This window comes from Mustela erminea, chromosome 9 (genome assembly GCF_009829155.1).
Source record: "Mustela erminea isolate mMusErm1 chromosome 9, mMusErm1.Pri, whole genome shotgun sequence".
In the NCBI taxonomy this organism is placed as follows: Eukaryota; Metazoa; Chordata; class Mammalia; order Carnivora; family Mustelidae; genus Mustela; species Mustela erminea.
This window is the reverse complement of record NC_045622.1, coordinates 71,858,988-71,876,204: the sequence shown is the minus strand read 5'-3', so window position 1 is coordinate 71,876,204 and position 17,217 is coordinate 71,858,988. Positions and strand designations below refer to the sequence as shown.

Sequence of the window (17,217 nt, the reverse complement as noted above, 5' to 3'; positions counted from 1 at the left end):
TATACTATTGGAAAAGTCATTTACTCTCTCAGCATCTTGGTTTCCTTGTCTGTAAAATGGGTATAATGAAAGGACCAAAGTCTAGGGGTTGTGGTGAAGATTGACTAGCAAGTTAATGCATGTGAGGTGCTCAGAGTAGTTCTTAGTCCATTGTACATGCTCAGTAAATGCTGGTTATTCTTGGTATTACCACTAGCTTTTGCCTCTCCCTGGAGTGCTGGCTGATGGTGACCCTAAGCTCTAGGGACTACTGTAAACATGCATGTAACTCTTTTTTGGGGGGGAAGAAGGGGTACACAGTAACACCAGCTGCAAAGGAGGCGGGAGATTCCCTGGTTTTTCAGTAACAAAGGAAACAATGCACCTGTTCCTACAGGCTTCCTAAGGGAAAGGAGGACTTTTCCTGGTCCTCAGAGGAGGGCCCTTTGGTCTATATGGGTAAGGCCACTTCTCTCTTTGAGATTTCATCAGAGAAGTGATGTCATCTGCTTGTCACCCCATTCCACGCCATTATCAGAGGAGTAAGTAGGACCCCCTAGACCAGAGCTCAGAAATTCGAGGATTGGCCTAGCCAGAAGGCAGAGTTGAATCTGGATCTCCTGACTTGGGTCCCAAGGGCAGCAAGGCTCGGTAGGACAGGTTTCCCAACCAGGGTGGGAAAAGTGTGATCCCCAGACAGGACTGGCTGTGCTTGTGCTGGCAGAAGCCAGTTTTGGGACCACACAGTCACTTGTCCCTTTAGCCAGTATGTCAAACAGGGTCATTTCTTCTATGTACCTTAACAAGTCAGTAAGTACTGCTCTGGGAGGCTGTGTCTTCGGGGCAATAAGCAAGACAGTGACCAAGTGGGAACTGTGGGAGTTTCAAATGACAGGAAGGAATGGCTGCTGCAGATGTATGTCCCAACCCCTTGGAGGGAGAGAGACGAAATTAAAGAGTCAGAAACCTCACCTTGGCAACTCTTCCTGCCTGTAGATGTTTTTTTGGATTGCTGGGATTCTTTCTTTTTAGTGCCCCTCACATTTAGTAAACTTCCACCTGCAAAGCTTGCCCTGCTTCTGCTGCACTAGTGGGAACAGAGGAAAGAGGTTCGTCCTTCCTTGGGCTGATGTGGTTCAGGGGAGGAACTCCCCCGTTTCCCTGGAGGCAGTGGTGAGCGGCCTGGGGTGAGGAGAGGGCAGCCTGGGGAGGCGGAGTAAAGCCTGCTTGCTCCATCACCGCCCTGGGGAACGCAGCCCCTTCATGGCCTGTTATTTGAGCAGAGAACACAGTCTATCTACCCACTTCCCACCAGGAGTCAGATAGAAATAGGCTGCAGCCTGGATTTGCCTTCAGGCTGAAAACCACTCATAGATAAACAATATCCTTGTCTTCCCCCGACACTCGGGACACTCGACATTCGACACTCAGAGCTCAGCTTTAAAAACGATGAGACCCTGGAGGATAGATGCAGACCCAAATCCCACATCAGAAACACATCCCAGGGGAGAGTGGAGAGCCTAAAGACCATGTTTTGCAAAAGCAGGGTGTCCTGCTTGAATGAACAAAACTATTCGTACCCCCAGTTCTTGCTGGCATGAACTGCACCCCCTTGGAGAAGGAGAACTCCGGAAGCAGCAATACTGTTTGTGAAAAATTCTTGTCCTAGTGTTCTTCAGAGAAATTCTGCTTCTTCAGGCCCTATGATGAAATCAGTAAAGCATGGGCTTTGGGAACTCCTTTACCAAGTGACTCAACTCTCTGGACCTCAGTTTCTTTATCTGTAAGTAAACATCAGAATAGCAAGACCTACCTCTCAGGTCTTTTAGAGGATTACATGAAGTACGCTAGATGAAAACACCCAGCCTCTCATGTATTCATGTATTAGTTGGGGTTCTCCAAAGAAACAGAACTGATAGGGCCAATCGATCTATCTCTCTCTCTATATCTAGATTTATTTTAAAGAATTGTTTCACATGATCATGGAGGCTGCCAGGTTTGAAGTCTTTGGGGCAAGCCAGCAGGCTGGAGATTTAGGTAAGCGTTGATGTCACAGTCCTGAATCCAAAGGCTGGAAACTCAAGCAGGGTTTCTGTAGTGCAGCCTTGAGGCAGGATTCCTTCTTCAGGAAACATCAGTCTTGGCTGTTAAGGCCTTCAACTGTTTGGATGAGGCCCACCACAATTGACTGTAACTTACTCATATCTCAAAAAAAATACTTTCATAGCAACATCTAGATGGGTGTTTAACCAAACAGCTGGTCACTATAAGCTGGCCAGGGTGGCACAGAGTTAACCATTACACCACAGAAGGGCTCAGGTTCTCAACAAAGACATTCCCTCCCTCTCTTTCTCTCTTCTTTTCAAAGTCATTGCGGAAGTCCAAGGAGGCTTCACTCAGTGACGTCTCTGGCATGTGGGCCTGGAAGTGGTTAGAATCTGGGCGGTGAGACCTGTGTGTCCCTCCTGTCTCTCTGATATCTATTTCTGCTGATGCTATACCCTAGGGAATCGATGTCCCTACTTACTGAGTCGAGAGCTGGAGTCACCTCCGTGGTTTTCCGTTGAAGTCTGCCGTCGGAGCCATACCAGTTTACCTCTGTGCTCTGTTCGGGCTTCCCAGTCTGCTTCTTCAGTACCTGCCGTGTGGAATTCATTATTTTGTTTTTGGGGTTGGATTGGAAGACCTGGGCAAGGCTGTTCCACCTGCCAGTATGGCCTTTCTGCCGCGGGGCTAGTTAGCAGGGATGGAGAGGCTGCGAGGAAAGGTTTGGTGGGCCAGTGAGAGTTAACTCCCTGACCAGAATGTTTCAGGTGGCATTATGCCTGGAAGTACAGAGCTGGCCTCCGTTCCGTCTCAGGGATTCATACTCCGCAGGTGATCCAAATTGCTTCTCAGTCTAATGGAATGTGGCATTGCTTTTGCCCAAAGAATGCCTGGATGGGACTTCTAAGGCAGCATAAGGTTAAGGAAAAAGCTCCAAACCAGGAGTTAGACCTGGACCCTCCTTTGCCACTGCCTCCCTGTGTGATCGTGGACAAGTCACTTCCTGAATGTAGGCCTCAGCTTCCTCTTTCACAAAATGTTGGAAACCATACTCCATTACCGTAGATTTGCACACATAGCACCTCACTGCTTTTATTTTATCTAAGATTTTATTTATTTATTTTAGAGAGAAAGCGTGTGTGTGTGAGAGGGGGCAGACGGAGAGAATTTCAAGCAGACTTTACGCTGAGAACAGAGCCCAGTGCGAGGCTCAGTCTCAGGATCCCGAGATCATGACCAGAGCCGAAACCAAGAGTCGGACACTTAACTTGCTGAGCCACCCAGGCGCCCCTGCCTTATAGGCTTCAGAGCCATCTTCTCAATGTGTCATCTCTGTTCCTCCTGCCAGTCTCATGATGTAGGCAGGATATAGGCAGAGAAATGGATTGTTCGCTTTCCGCAGACTAGGTTCAAAGAGATTAAATGACTTGCCCCAGTTCGCACAGACAGGAGGAGGTGGTGTAGCTAGAATGGAACCCAGCTCGCTCGGGGGTATCCTTTCAAATATGGTAGCGTCTATAGGAGAGCGCAGGGGGAGTAGACAGAAAGCCAGTGGAGGAAGCCAGTGGATGACAGCAGCATCAGAGAGGGTGTACCGCCATCACACTCCTGAAACTCCCAAGGCTTTGGAGGCACAGGCTAGTCTCAGTGGATGGACGCCCGTACACCGAGGGAGGGTTGCTCTCCAGCTACTCAAATTAAGAATGTTTTCTCATGCTATTGACAATTCAGACAACATTTAAGGAGACTTTATCACAGACCAGGCACTCTACTAGGGAGGAGGGGGCCAGAATGAGGAAGCAGACGTAGAATGCAAAGTAGACTGTCTTGTGGACTGCTGCAAGCAGAAGTATAATGAAAAGTTTTATATTTGAAATGTAAACACAGGGCTTTGGATTTACACCGGAAGGTACATGCGATTGAGTCATCCTGGGGAGATGAAGGCAAATACAGCTGAGCCCTGAAGGATGAAGCAGGATTTGACCATCAGGAGACAGAAGGAGGAAAGGGGTCTCTGCCCTGCTCTTCCTCCTTGGCCCCCTGCGGCAGCCACTGCCGCTGCGGTGTGACAGGAAGCCGGCTGCTACAGCCTGTGTGCTGGAGGACATGGCCCGCTCCAGCCCTGGGGGAGCCCCTACCGTTGCTTGTCCGATCTGCTGCAGTGCCTGGAGAGCGCAGAGCAAGAGAGATTGTGCCTGGCAGCTCTTGGAGGAGTACCCAGGAGGAGGGGAGGCACAGGGGGCCCTTGGCAGGGGAACGGGCGGCTTGGACAGGTGGCTTGGAAGGCAGTACTTTTTTCCTGATTGTGCCTACCCCTCCTCGGGGCCTGGGAGGCTGAGCTCTTGCTTTGCAAGTGTGATGTTAGACTCAGTGTTTTGTGTCTTTATTTTAAAACTGGTTTCTTGGTCTCCCGGTCTCCCGTGCAGTTTTCTGTCAGCTCGTTGCCATGGAGAAGTCAGTTGGGGCTGGAAGCTCTTGTCCCTGTCTGTGTCAGCATTTTTGGACCCGCCAGCTGCCTCCTGCCCTTCTACAGATGGAGGGGGCGCAGGACCCCACTGGGTGGGCAGTCCCTTTCTCTGCAGGGACTGGAGCTGCATCTCGATTCCCTTTGGGGTGGGAGTTTCATTCATCTGTGTACTGACTCAGCAACTCTGTCGTGCCTGCCTCTGCGGGCCAGGCATGGCGCTGTGCTCCACCAGCACAAAGATGACTGTGGCCCGGGGCCGGGGGGCAGGGGTCAGGGTGGTGGTGGGTGGGAGGAGAGGGGAAACTCCGCATCCTCAGGCAGGACCCTGCGGGCCAGTTCTTTCACACATACCTTTCTTGTTCTGTTCTTCAGCCTCATTCTTTCTTAGAATTTAGAGGACTGTGTGTGCTTCTCCTCCAACCTTTATCACTGCTCATTTAGAATCTCCCTGGGAGTTCCCTACTAGTCTCTGCACTTCTGGATCTCATTTCCTCTCCGTGTCTCCAGCACCCGGCTCAGGATCTCAGGCAAGAGAAGGGATCCCCCAGGAAGTATGTGGCCAGTGGAACCCTTACTCAGACTCTCAGGGTGTCTGTCTGTCCTGTTTTTCTTCCTCTCTTCTGAGCCTAGAGGCAGCATGGGTGGCAGCATGAGCCAGTGGAGAAAGGAAGGACTTTGGAACCAGATCAATCCGTGCTTGAGTTCTGGTACAACCTTTTTCTAGCTGTATGATCTCAAGCAAGTGGGTCCTTCATTTGGAGCCTTAGTCAAACCTCATACTTTTCTTTAAACCTGAATCACCTGTCAGTCAGTAATTGAGTTTGGACATTTTAAAAACCAGCATGGGAAGTACTGGTGACCATTTACCCCTCTTGTTCCATATCCATGTGGGACCCAGTTAAGAAGAGGTTTAGAACCGTGTTATGCTAGAACGAGGAAAGATCCAGTCTCTTTCCTGACCAAGACCTCAGTTTTCCTATTTGAAAAATTTGGGAATTGGATTGGGTGATCTTGAAGATTTCTTTTCGCTCTAAAAACCTGAAGAGTCAACTTTAAAAGAAAAAGCTGGTGTGACCATGATCGCCAGTGCCCGCAGGTCGGAGGCTGGCCTCAGCATGACCCCTTCTGCCCACCTCTCAAGCTACTCTCCCAGGAAGCTCTGGGCTGGAACCCTGGCATTGGCTGCAGAAATCTCTTTTGGATGCAATAGTCCTTTTGAATGCATCATCTCTGTCCACCCCAGTCTAGAGGCTAGGCTTGGCTCGTATCCCAGAACAGTGGGGAATTGCTGGAGGGAGGAGTTTGTTCCTTCTTCACTGTGTCTTGCTTTTCTTAAGGACCTGTTGCCTTCCTGAGTCTTTGGCTAGTGAGGATTGCATTTCTTGAGCTGCCTGCAAGCCAGGGCTCTGTGTCAGAGGTGAAGACATAGCAGAGGCACTCCCCCCTCCCCCAGTGTCATGGACCGCAATCCGTGTTATGGACAAACACAAACAGAAACAAAGCAGAGCCATAAAGTTCTTGAGTGGCTTCTCCAGGGAATTTACCTAGTCCTAGTCCTTCTGCCTTGGGCAAGTTCTTCCCTTCTCCAGGGCTAGTGTCCTCTTCCGTCACGTTGAGAAGATTGGGCCAGCGATCGCCCAGTTCCCTTCCTGCTCTGGAACTTCTTTTTTTGAAGTGCTGTAGCTCAGCTCAGGGAAGGAGTGCTCGTTGTAGACTTTCTAGTGGAAGGAGGATTGGAGCCGAGTCTTGAATGCTAGACGAGGATTTGGGCTGGCCCAGGAGAAATGGATCGAGCCTTCCTGACTGGCCCAAGTAAAAGGAGCATGTGTGAGCACAGGCAGAGACTATAAAGCATAGGGGAGGGTAGAGAAGGGTGGAAAGCTCTCCTGTGAAAGCAGAGGGTTCATGTGGGTCATGAGGAGTGGGAGCAGCCTTGGAGAAGGAAGCACTTGCCATCCCTCTGAGAGCCATCATCCCCAGGGGCACGGGTAGCAGTGGTCCTAAGGACAGAGAAGCAAGCAAAGTGGATTAAACCCCCTCCCTATCTGGGGGCCCCAGTCTGATGCTTCTTGTGACAGAAAGACCTCCAACCAAGAAGGGACAAGGGTGCAAGCTAGGAGAGGACACCCCCTCCAGGTCCTTTCCTTCTCGCTTCAGCCAGCAGGTTTTTGGTTGGTAGGAGTAGGGCAGAGTGTGGGAGAGTAAATCTACCTGAGCGAGCTGCCCTTCTGTCATGGTTTGCTCCTCCCAGAATGTTTTCCTGAAGTCAGGGTGACAAGAGGGATATTTTGACTATGTCCTCAGAAGTGGATCCTAGATCTATCTACAAGGCTTATGAATCAAAGGGTCTCACATCCTAGATCTAGCTGTGACCTCCAACCTCCCAGTCCTCTGGCTCAGGCTGACTCCCGTCTTTGCTTTGAACCTGCAGCTTCACAGATGCCAGGCCCTCTGGGTCCTGCCTCCTTGCTTTCTCTCCCGCCGTCCCTCTTCTACATCCCACTGCATCTGAGATAGTGTGGACTGCGCTCTTTTCCCTGGACCTTGCCTCTGCCTCCAAGCAGATCTTGCTGTGGCTCCTCCTCCGTGTTCAGTCCAAGTGCTCCCTCACTGTTCTCCACTGTGACGACAACGACAGTGATGATGACAGTTATTACCCAAATTTGCTTCTGAGGCGCAGCTCTGATTCGGCTACTCCCTTGCTCAAAAGTCTTGTGGCTTCCAGTGGCTGCTGGATTAAGTCCAAAATCTGTAGTCAGGCATTTTGAGGATTATATTTCCTGAGCCATCTGCAGTGATATGCCCCTACCTGTCATGCCAGCTTTATTCCCCTTTCCTGCCTCGTGCACTGCCTCTTCTTACACCAAACGGAGCTACCACCATTAGCTCTGCAAGCACCATCTCCCTTCCCAGCAAAGCCTTTGTTCACGTTCTTGCTGCTTGGAAGGCCCCTCCTCCCCTGCCCTTAATGTTTTGGGTTTTTTTTTTTTTTTTTTTTTTTTTCCATCAGGAAGTCTCTGATCACCTAGACTAAGTATTCCTTGATGGTTCATTCTGTATCCCTGAAGGCATCTACGAAAGTAAACAAAAACAAAATGTTTTTGTGTTTGAGCAACTAGGAAGACCTAGGTTAATCCTCTGCCTGGGTGGCTCAGTGGGTTAAGCCTCTGCCTTCGGCTCAGGTTATGGTCTCAGGGTCCTGGGATCAAGCCCCACATTGGGCTCTCTGCTCAGCGGGAAACCTGTTTCCCCCTTTCTCTCTGCCTGCCTCTCTGCCACTTGTGATCTCTCTCTCTGTCAAATAAATAAATAAAATCTTTTTTAAAAATATCCCCTGTTTTTGAGCAAGCTTGAAATTAGGGACTTTGGAATCGGGGGAAGCTCAGCCAGGCCCCAATACCTATGCTGTTCCTTGAAGGGATCTGGAAGTTACCCAGTGTCCGTGGGCACATAACGAGCTCCACATGCTTGTGCCTCGTCTCTGCTGCATACAAGCAAATTGGCAGGAAAGGGTAGAAACCCAGAGGAACCATACTCACCATGGAGTTGGCTCTTGATAGGTCAGAATAGGGATCAACCAACCCAATGTGTGGGGCCCGTACGATCTGGGAATGTATCCTGGAGGCTATGTATCCTGGAGGGGCCACTTGGGGTTCTTCGACAGGAATGTGAGGGGTCTGAGAGCAGGAATCTTAAGGTAATGATCGTGGGGCATTCATATTCCAAGAGGAGCCAGCCAGACATCAACTTGGGGGACAGATAGAAAGTTCTGGCCCTTAGGTGGTGAGATGGCAACAGAGTGTAGACAGTGTCAGGGTCCTGCCCATCCAGCTACAATTAACTCAGACCCTCTAGCCTCAGAAACCCTCACCAGTCCTTTGGCTGGGCATTCCTAGTGGGGTTCAGCAGGGAGGCTATCCAAAGGAAATGGGCTCCCTCTTTGGTCAGGATTGACTTGGAAACTGGCATGACCTCAATCTTCAGGTCTTTAGTTCCCTAGGCAAGCAGAACTGGGGGAGGCAGTGGCTGACATTTTGCCAGGCCTGGAGGTGAGTCCTGTCTCTCCTCCTGGTTCGCAGTCTGGTTCACCAGTCCCTTGCCTCCATTTCAGACTCGGGCCATGATCTAGCCACCTCTGGGCCACTGTTGGGAAAAGTCAATCTTAGGCTGATACTCACTGCCTATAAATGGCGTGGAATTAGGCTAATCAGTGACTCTTAATTCCCCAACAAATGCAAGTGCTGTGCTAATTGCCAGGGTCCATGCAGGCAGATCCCTGGCTGGCAGCATCAAACAAGAGAAGCGGTAATTTGGGGGCTGGAGTGGGGGAGGGCCTGCTTTGTTGGCTGAGCCAGTTAAAAAACCGTATTACCCCAAGTGAGCCATAGTGCAGAGAGCCGGGGTCAGGCCTCCTTATCAGTCAACAGCCACTTGAGTGGCCCACAAGTGAGTTCGCAAGAGCTGAACCTCAACACCAGTGGAGCAATTGCTTGTCCAATAATGGGATTTTTTTTTTTTTTTTTTTTTTTTTTTTTTTGGCTCATTAAGGAAGATTCCACCAGCAGCCTGGGATGGCACTGCCAGGGCAGCTCATGGGGGATAAAGCATCCTGAACCTTGGTGTGCTGTTACTATGGTAACATGGCATTCCAGACACTCCAGGCAACCTTCCTGGCATCTGCTGCAGTGAAAGATTCAGATGGAGAAGGGCCACTGCTCTTTCTCCAGTAGAAACTGAGCAAATTGTGAAGGCAGGGAGCCATGCAATGGAAAATGCTGTTCCATTGGTATGGGAGCTTGGTGAAATGGCATTGAAATAGCTAAAGCTATCTGTTCTGTCTGTTCTAGTCTATCTGGGTGAGCCGCAGGATCAGGAGAGACTACCCGGAGGAAGAAAGTAAGAGGAGATGGGGAAGAGTAGGGGGAACAGTATGAATAAAGGCCCAGCTGGGAAGGCAGATGGAGTGAGTAGATGCGGTAAACAGTTTGGTTTGGTGGGAGAAAAGACATTGGTGGAGGTAGACAGGTGTTGGCTTTGCCTCTCTGAAACTTGCTGCTCTGAGCCCTAAGCAAAAGCCTGATGGTGGCCTCACTCCACCCACATAGTGGGCGGAGGCCACTCTGCTCCCTTTCCCGAGGTATGGAGACTCATCTCTGCACCTCACACCTCACTTCAGGGGCCCATTTCTTATTCTGTGTCTGGCTTCCGAGTGTTTGCCTTATCTCTTGTACCCACTAGCGTCATTGACCCTCTGCATTTCATAGACAAACTGAGATCCGGGGGGGGAAGATGCTTGCCTGAGGTTTCCGAGACACGGAAGCCATAGGACATAGGAGTTAAGAACTTAGGTTCTGGAGACAGACTGACCTGGTTTGAGTCCTGACTGCACCATTCAGTTTCCAGGGGAGCCTGACCCTCACCTTTTTCAGGGGTGAAATAGGGCTCCTGAACATTTCTGCCCACTCAGGTATTACAGGTGAGAACTGAGAGCATGCAGGTAGGGCCACAGAATTCCGGAATGTGGGAAGCACTTAGAAGATGTTGGTTAGTGAGAGATAGTTCCTTAAGTTCCGTAAGAAACGGGGACCACTGGGACGCCTGGGTGGCTCAGTGGGTTAAAGCCTCTGCATTCAGCTTGGGTCATGATCCTGGGGTCCTGGGATCAAGCCCCACATTGGGCTCCTGCTCAGCGGGGAGCCTGTTAAAAAAAAAAAAAAGAAAAAAGAAAAGAAACAGGGACCACCTTTTTCATCTTTGCTCATTCCTCCTTCTCTTTCCTCGTATGCATGAACACCAGATAGTATTGCATCTGGAATTGATAGTAGAAGGATGTTTGTGGATTGGATGGATGCTCGGAATAAAGAACTGCCCATTGATGGGCTCTCCTCTCCCGTCAGGTGTGCTCAGCTCTGGTGCTATTCGGTCTCCGCAGGCCTGAAGTCAGACAGGCCTGGGGTCCTGTGCAGCTCAGGTCCCAGACCCTGCTGCCCTGTGGGGGACTTAAACTTCCCAGGACTGTTGGTTTCTTGAAGGACAGGAATAGATTCCTTCAACTTTGGGCACAATACATGGTATAAATGGTAACTAGTACATAGCTTTATAATATACAGAAGGTTTGCATTCGCTCTCACACGAATCCTACCGGAGCGTGGGTCTAGTATTCTGTCCCCACATTCAGGAGGAATTCCTGGAGGCTCAGTACCAGGGAGTGGGTGCTCTGGAGGCACACAGCAGGGAGAGCTGGCGCAGGGGCGTGGTCCTGTCTTCTGACTTCGGCTCTGGTGAGCCACCAGATGAAAGCTCTTGGGGCCCATTTTTCTTCTGTGGGACTGAGAGCCCTGGGATGTGATCCCAGTGAGGTAAAGAGCTCTGAGCTTAGAGTCAGGATGCCATGATTTTGGTCATGACCCCATCATGCCGTTCCTAAGTGAGCACCTCTCTTCTAAACATGCTCACTCCCTGACCTTCTGGCTTTGGGTTTATAGTGAGGCCGAGGGTGCTTTGGAAAGTCTGAAACTCCAGGTGAGTGACTAGTGAGAGGGGCATTGTTTTCAGCAGATGGCGTCTCCATGAGCCACCCGGAACCCAGCAAGGCTGCAACCTTAGCACGTCCAGATGACCTCCGAAGTGACAGGAAGCCTGGATGTGTGGCAAGCGTCATCCTGAAACATTAGCCCTCAGAGCCAGAGGGCCATAAAGCGGTGCCTTCAGTTTATAGGTGTGGAAACAGAGGACCTGAGGGGGCCAGTGGCTCACCCAGGCCCACATGCTGAGTCGGTGGCAGAGCTGGCCCCTCACTGCTCCGGTAGGGCCGGGCTGCCCACACCCAGCAGAGCCTGATGTTCGCCCTTGCTCTGAGTGCCTCGTCTGAACTCATTTGAAAACATAAAAAGACATAAAGACATAAGAGTTTTTGAAAGAAATTTGAAAGAATTTGAAAGAATTTTGTGTATCAGCATTTTCAATAATTTTTTAAAAATCTTTTATTATAAAAGTCATCTATGATCTGTGAAGAAAGTTTGGGTGGTAGAGAAATATTCCACTTAGAAGATAACTGAGTAATGCTCTTAAACCTCAAGAACACCCCTTTGGGGGCAGCTTGCTGTCTTTTAGATGAAGCTTTCGGACCAACGGCTTGCTTGGCCCTGTAGCACCCTCTGGAAGCTTAGCTACAGAAAGTGGAAGATTAACATTTACAGAGGCCTCTAAGGCCCTCCATTCTGTGACTTGAAGCAGTTCTATCTACTACCACTAATAGTAGGAGCAGTAGTGGTTAGTGTCCGGAGAGTCTCCTCCAGGTAACACACCACTTTTTTTTTTTTTTTTTTAAGATTATTTAATTGAGAGAGAGAAAGCTAGAGAGCACGTAAGTGGGGGGAGGGGCCTGGGGAGGGGGGATGCAGACACCCTCCCGCTGGGCTTGATCCCATGACCCTGAGATCATGACCTGAGCTGAAACCAAGAGTCAGACACTCAGCCGACTGAGCCACTCAGGTGCCCCTCGCCACTCCTTCATAGGTGTTCTCATTCGATTATTTGCCCATTATAAGAATCTTGTAAGGTAGAGGAAAAAGGTATTCTTTTCCCATTTTGCAAATGAGAAATTTGAGCCTCAGAGACATTAACTGCCCAAGGATTACACATCTAGTAAGTAGCGGAGCTTCTGATTTCAAACAAATGCTTGCGTAAAGAAAGCAGAAGACATCTACTTAGTATCTATGAATGAACATTTGACTTCCCTTCCAGGGAAGATGCTAGAAATCACTGAGTCTAGGGGTTTTCAGACTGTCCTCTGGGAAACTCCAGGGTGCTGTGGAGCCAGTTGGGGGTGGGGGGTGCTGAGCATATGGGGCTCTGAGCCCATCACCCCTGCTCCAAGCAGAGCAGCTCCGGTTGGCCTGTTCTTTCCGCTGGGAGATGGAAAACAGTTAAGCTCGTCTGACTCCTACTTCAGTGCTCCCCAAACTCTGGTGTTCATCATAACCGTCCAAGGGAGACCCTGACAGCTGGTCTGACAGGGCGCAAGAACTCTGGCTGTTAAGGAGTGCAGACAGTCATTAGGCCATGGTCTGAGAAACAGTGGCCTACTGCCTAGAGCCGGGGTACCAAGACCCAGGAAGAAGCAGAGAGTTAGGCTCAGTCTCCCAGCCCGTAGGCGCAGAGGCCCCCCTAGGAGTCCCATCCTCCCTACCTCATCCACTGCCCTCCTGCCTGAGCTGCAAAGGCAGCCGAGCCAGGAAGCAAGTGACACCGTGGAGAATAACAGAGTGGTTTCCATAGCAATGCTCAGTGGTTTGTGCCTGTCGGGACACCTCAATCACTGATCTGAGCTCTCAGCTGGAACTCGTGTGAGGTGTTACCTGCTTGTTCCTTGCAAGGGGTCTGGGAGGAGAGGAAGGATGGCACGCTTTGATCATGGAGATTCTCCCAAATGTCCTAACAGCTGGCAGCGACATAGACCAGACTCAGGAGGGCTGGGAACTGGATCCTGGGCAGGAGGCATGAGGCCACCCCAGCGGCAGCTGGGGAGATGGGAGAGGAAACAAGTGTCCACCAGGCGTGTATCATAGGATCACAGGACTCTGGGCTGGGCGGTCTCCACGTTCATTCAGGAAAAAAAAAATGGTAAAGGAAAGATGATTCTCCTTATTTACAGATGAAGAAACCAAGGCTCAGATCTACACAGCAGGTGACAAGCAGCATCCTAGCCAAGCCTGTCTGGCTCCCTAGCTGCTCAGGGGCAACAGTGTTTCCAAAGTCTCCAGCCCATCCGGTGAGAACTCACAGATGCACGCTGCCCAGTGGGCTCTTCCCGGCCTTGGGGAGCGGGGGTCTGCCAGCAGGGGGCTACAGTGGGTGCTTATTCAAAGAACTGGGACAGACTGGCCAGGCCGGGACAAGAGAGCCAGAGGTTGAGTCTGGCCAGTCATTAGCTGTAATGTCCCTTCCCCACAACTACAGACCGCATGTGCCTTCAACACAGGCTGACCTGACTTCCCCCGCTGCTTACCCCCACCCCCTTCCTCTGGGTTGGTGACCCCCAGGGTGGCCTTCCCAGCTCTTTAACTGGGCTGTCCTCTCAAGGAAATGAGCTCCTCCTGGGGCAGGTGATGCCTGTCCATTCCTAAAATGAATATTTATTGAGCACCTTTTATATACCCAAAGCTATTTTCAGTGCTGGGGCCACAGCAATTGAACAAAATGGAATTTTTGCTCTCATGAACTTTTTCATTCTGATAGAGAGACAAGTAAATATATGATGGGGTATTATGTGCCAGGAAGGAAAAGAAAGCAATATGAGGGGACAGGAGGTGGGGTTTGAGTGGTCAGGGAAAGTTCTCTGAGAAAGTCGCCTTGAAACTAAGCCCTGAACAAAGGCCCTATAGAGTCAGAAGCGCACTGTTACCTCCAGAGCTGCGGCTGCTCACCTGGGAGCACCTATGCTGGTCATTTCCACGCTTTCCCAGTTCTCACTCGGGTGCATAATCTCTTAGGCTCGCCAGAAGTCTGTCTGTGGGGCAGGTATTCATTCATTCATTCATGTCTAATAGGCACATCCACCTTAAAATGTCCAGAATGGAACTCTCAGGTTTTCTCACCAAGCCTGGCCCTCCCCTCCCTCAGGCTGCTGGACCTCATAGATAGCGCTGCTATAGTGAGCCCCCCCTTCATCCACTCCCTGTGCCTGTCCATCAGCAGGTCCTAGACACCCTGCTACCAAAGCCGAGTAAATCTGTCCATTCCTACTTCCCCAGCCTGCTCAGCCGCGCCCCCTCCTGCCGTCCTCTGCGCTGCGGGAGCCTCCTGCATGTCTCCCTGCTTGGCCTTTCACAGAGCAGCCTTTTCACACATAAGTCAGGTCTTATCACTCCCTGCTTAAAACGCTCCGGTGGCTTCTCGGCATTCTCAAAATAAACTCCTCACTCCTCAGCAGGCCTCCCTTCCCTCCCCAGGCCCACCTCACCCCAGCTCCCGGGGCCCAATGCAGCCGCTCCTGGAACTGGCAGGACATGGCCCTTCCGAACTTGGTGTTTATCGTCGCCTTGCCCTGGAGACCTCTTTCCCCACATGCCTGTGTGGCTGGCTCCCTCTCAGCCTCCAGGTCACAGCTCAGGGGCCACCTCACTGGAGGGGACTCCTGACCACCTGTGCTGCTAATCGTGTCGTTCCATTCTGTTTCTTCACAGCTCTTCTCACGAGCTGCACCCTGTTGATTCGTGTGTGTCTCCTTGCTTGCCGCTCCCCTGTGACACTGTCGCCCCTGGAGGACGGGGGCCCGTGTCTTATTACTGCTCTACTCCTCCTACTAGAGCCATGTGTGAACTTTCGGGTACCCTTGAACTCTTCCTCGGCTCATGTGTTCACTCTGATGGATAAAACCATAGATAAGCAGGCGGAGCACACAGGACATAGGGCAGTGGAACTGCCCTGTCTGCCACTATAATGGTGGGTACATGCCGTTGGGCATTTGTCTAAATCCACGGAATGTACTACGACACCGAGAGTGGCCTTGGATGTAAACCATGGGCTCTGAGCCATAATGATGTGTCAGGGAAGGCTCGTCAACTGTAGGGAAGTGCACCGCTCAGCTGTGGGACGCTGACGGTGGCGACACTATGAACGCGTAGGGACGGGGAACCTTCTGTACTTAATGTTCAGGTTTTCTGTGAACCTGAAACTGCTCTAAAAAATAAAGTTTTCTTAAAAGGAAAAAATATATTAAGGTAAATAAAAAGGATTAATCCTTTAGCTTTTTCACTATTTTGTACTATTATATTTCCTTCCTTCCTTTTCTTTCTTTCTTTCTTTGACTGTCCTGAAGTTCAGTAAAAATTTACTATCCGGAAAAGGAAAGGTAATAAGAGCCAGACTCTCTTTCCCAAAGGGTTTGATCCCTCTGTGGAACCGGCCACCGCTCTTCCAGGTGCCGCAGACCTGGGCGCCACACTGTCTGAGGGCTGTTCACTGTGGGCCAAGAGCATTGGACTGAGCCGGGTGCAGCAGCAAACACTCAGTAGGCTTTTAGGGAGTGATTGGAGAGCGAGGGAGAACTCCTTCTCAGGCTCATGTTATCCAGCAGTTTCTCTCTAGAGTCCTAATTTTCTGATCTGCATGTGGGTTCTTCTGGCCCTGGCTCTGGGTTCCAGAACAGACCTTCTCACCCCCACCCCCGCTGCTGCTCTAACTCCCAGCCTCCTCGCCTGCACTCTGATGATTTCCCAAACAGGCACAGGGAGCACAGATTAGAGATGCTCTGTCGGTGACCAGCTTCTGGAAATGGCAGGAGTCCCAGAGCCCCTAGTCCCAGAGCTGCATCTGTGCCCCCACCCCTCCGTGGATGCCCCTCAGGGATCGCTGTGTTCATTTAATAAGATGATAATTAATGGAGACAACTTGAAAGTTCTGGCCAGACCCAGAACAGCAGCATGCAGGCCAGGCCAGGCCCTGACAGCACAGCTTCTTGTGCCTGGTTTAGGAGCCTACATGTGGGCTGTGGGCTCAGCAAGAGGCAGAGGACCTGGACTCCAGTGTAGCTAATGTGACCTTAGGCCACACTGACAGAGGCCAAGTGTAGGCCAGTGAGGACCAAGTGTATGGCCAGTGAGGCGCGTGGTCCCCAGAGCCCTTAGCCAAGTCTGGGGACATGCTCAGAGAGGGGCGATGGCAACCCCGGAATGTACGGAGAGCAGGGTCATTGGCTCGGGGGAGGACAGGCCACCAGGGTAGTCGGGGGCTGATATGTCACCTCCGGTGAAGAAGGCTTAGACAATAGGAGAGCCCCTGGCAACACGTGAAGGAATTGAACTCCAGCGCCCTTAACGTTCCACCCACCGGCCAGACCCGCTGACAGGACCAGGCTGCACACCAGGCCTGCTCATTCCAGCATCTCTCCCTCCACAGAGTGTGATCACAGTGCCATCTTCCCAGGGCGGTACTGCCAAGCGGGAGGGGTCCTGCCAAAGCCCTGGCTCCGTACTTGGCCATAGTAGGCCCCCAACAGGCTTAGTCGCCTTCTCTGTTCCCTCTCCCGATGCAGCCAGGAAGCCCCGAGAGCCAGCAGTTCCACAGAGGACACAGAATTCAGAAAGGCAGTCTGTGGGGAGGATTTCAGTTGTTTATAAAACAGGCCAACACATTTCCACCTCGTAAGTTCTAAATCCATCATGCCTAGCTCCCCAGATCTAAGAATAGCCCCCCAGTGGGGCCACCGCGCCGCGTGCCACGGCACGCTCTCTGCACAGGTGACTGGGGAAATGTACCCCCAGTAGCCCAGCACCTCCTGCTCCGGGGAGCCTAGGGGATGGCAGTAAGGCAGGCCTCTGCCTCTCCTGGCTTAGCTGTCTCCGAACCTCTCCCAGTCTCTGTTTTCTCTCCTGTGCAGTGTTGATCCCAAACCTCCCTCACTGGGCTGCCCCGACCATCCCATGTGGAGGGCAGCGGGAAGGCGCGGAGGCGAGGACCCCCACTCTGGGCCTCAGTTTCCTCTTAGGTAATGGGACAGATTGACGAAGAACTGGGCAACTTTGGGGATATGGGGTTTTCAGAGGTTCTCAAGTAGCCCCCAGCCTTGCAGCCTCAAAGTGAGACCTGTGAGGGCAGACCCGGAAATTCAGCGTGTTTATCATCTGAACCAAGGCCATTCGTCTGTGTGGTGTGAGGGAGCCAACCTGAAGCCCTGGGGCCTGGGTGGGTAGGCCCCTACTCTGCCCTTTGGCCTCCACCTT

At 51.4% G+C, this 17,217-nt stretch overlaps 1 protein-coding gene across 6 annotated transcripts in view; it reads left to right on the top strand.

Annotated features, from left to right (window-relative positions):
• SERGEF (secretion regulating guanine nucleotide exchange factor) overlaps positions 1–17,217 on the top strand; it is a 219,289-nt gene that overhangs the window by 191,780 nt on the left and 10,292 nt on the right. The window contains exon 11 of one of the 6 annotated variants that reach the window (XM_032356897.1): positions 1,932–2,000. The exons of the other annotated variants lie outside the window; for them this stretch is intronic. Coding sequence (XP_032212788.1) covers positions 1,932–1,942 — 11 coding nt within the window. The 3' untranslated portion in view covers positions 1,943–2,000. Of the gene's footprint in view, positions 1–1,931; positions 2,001–17,217 lie in introns of those variants that run through there. 6 annotated transcript variants of the gene reach the window in all.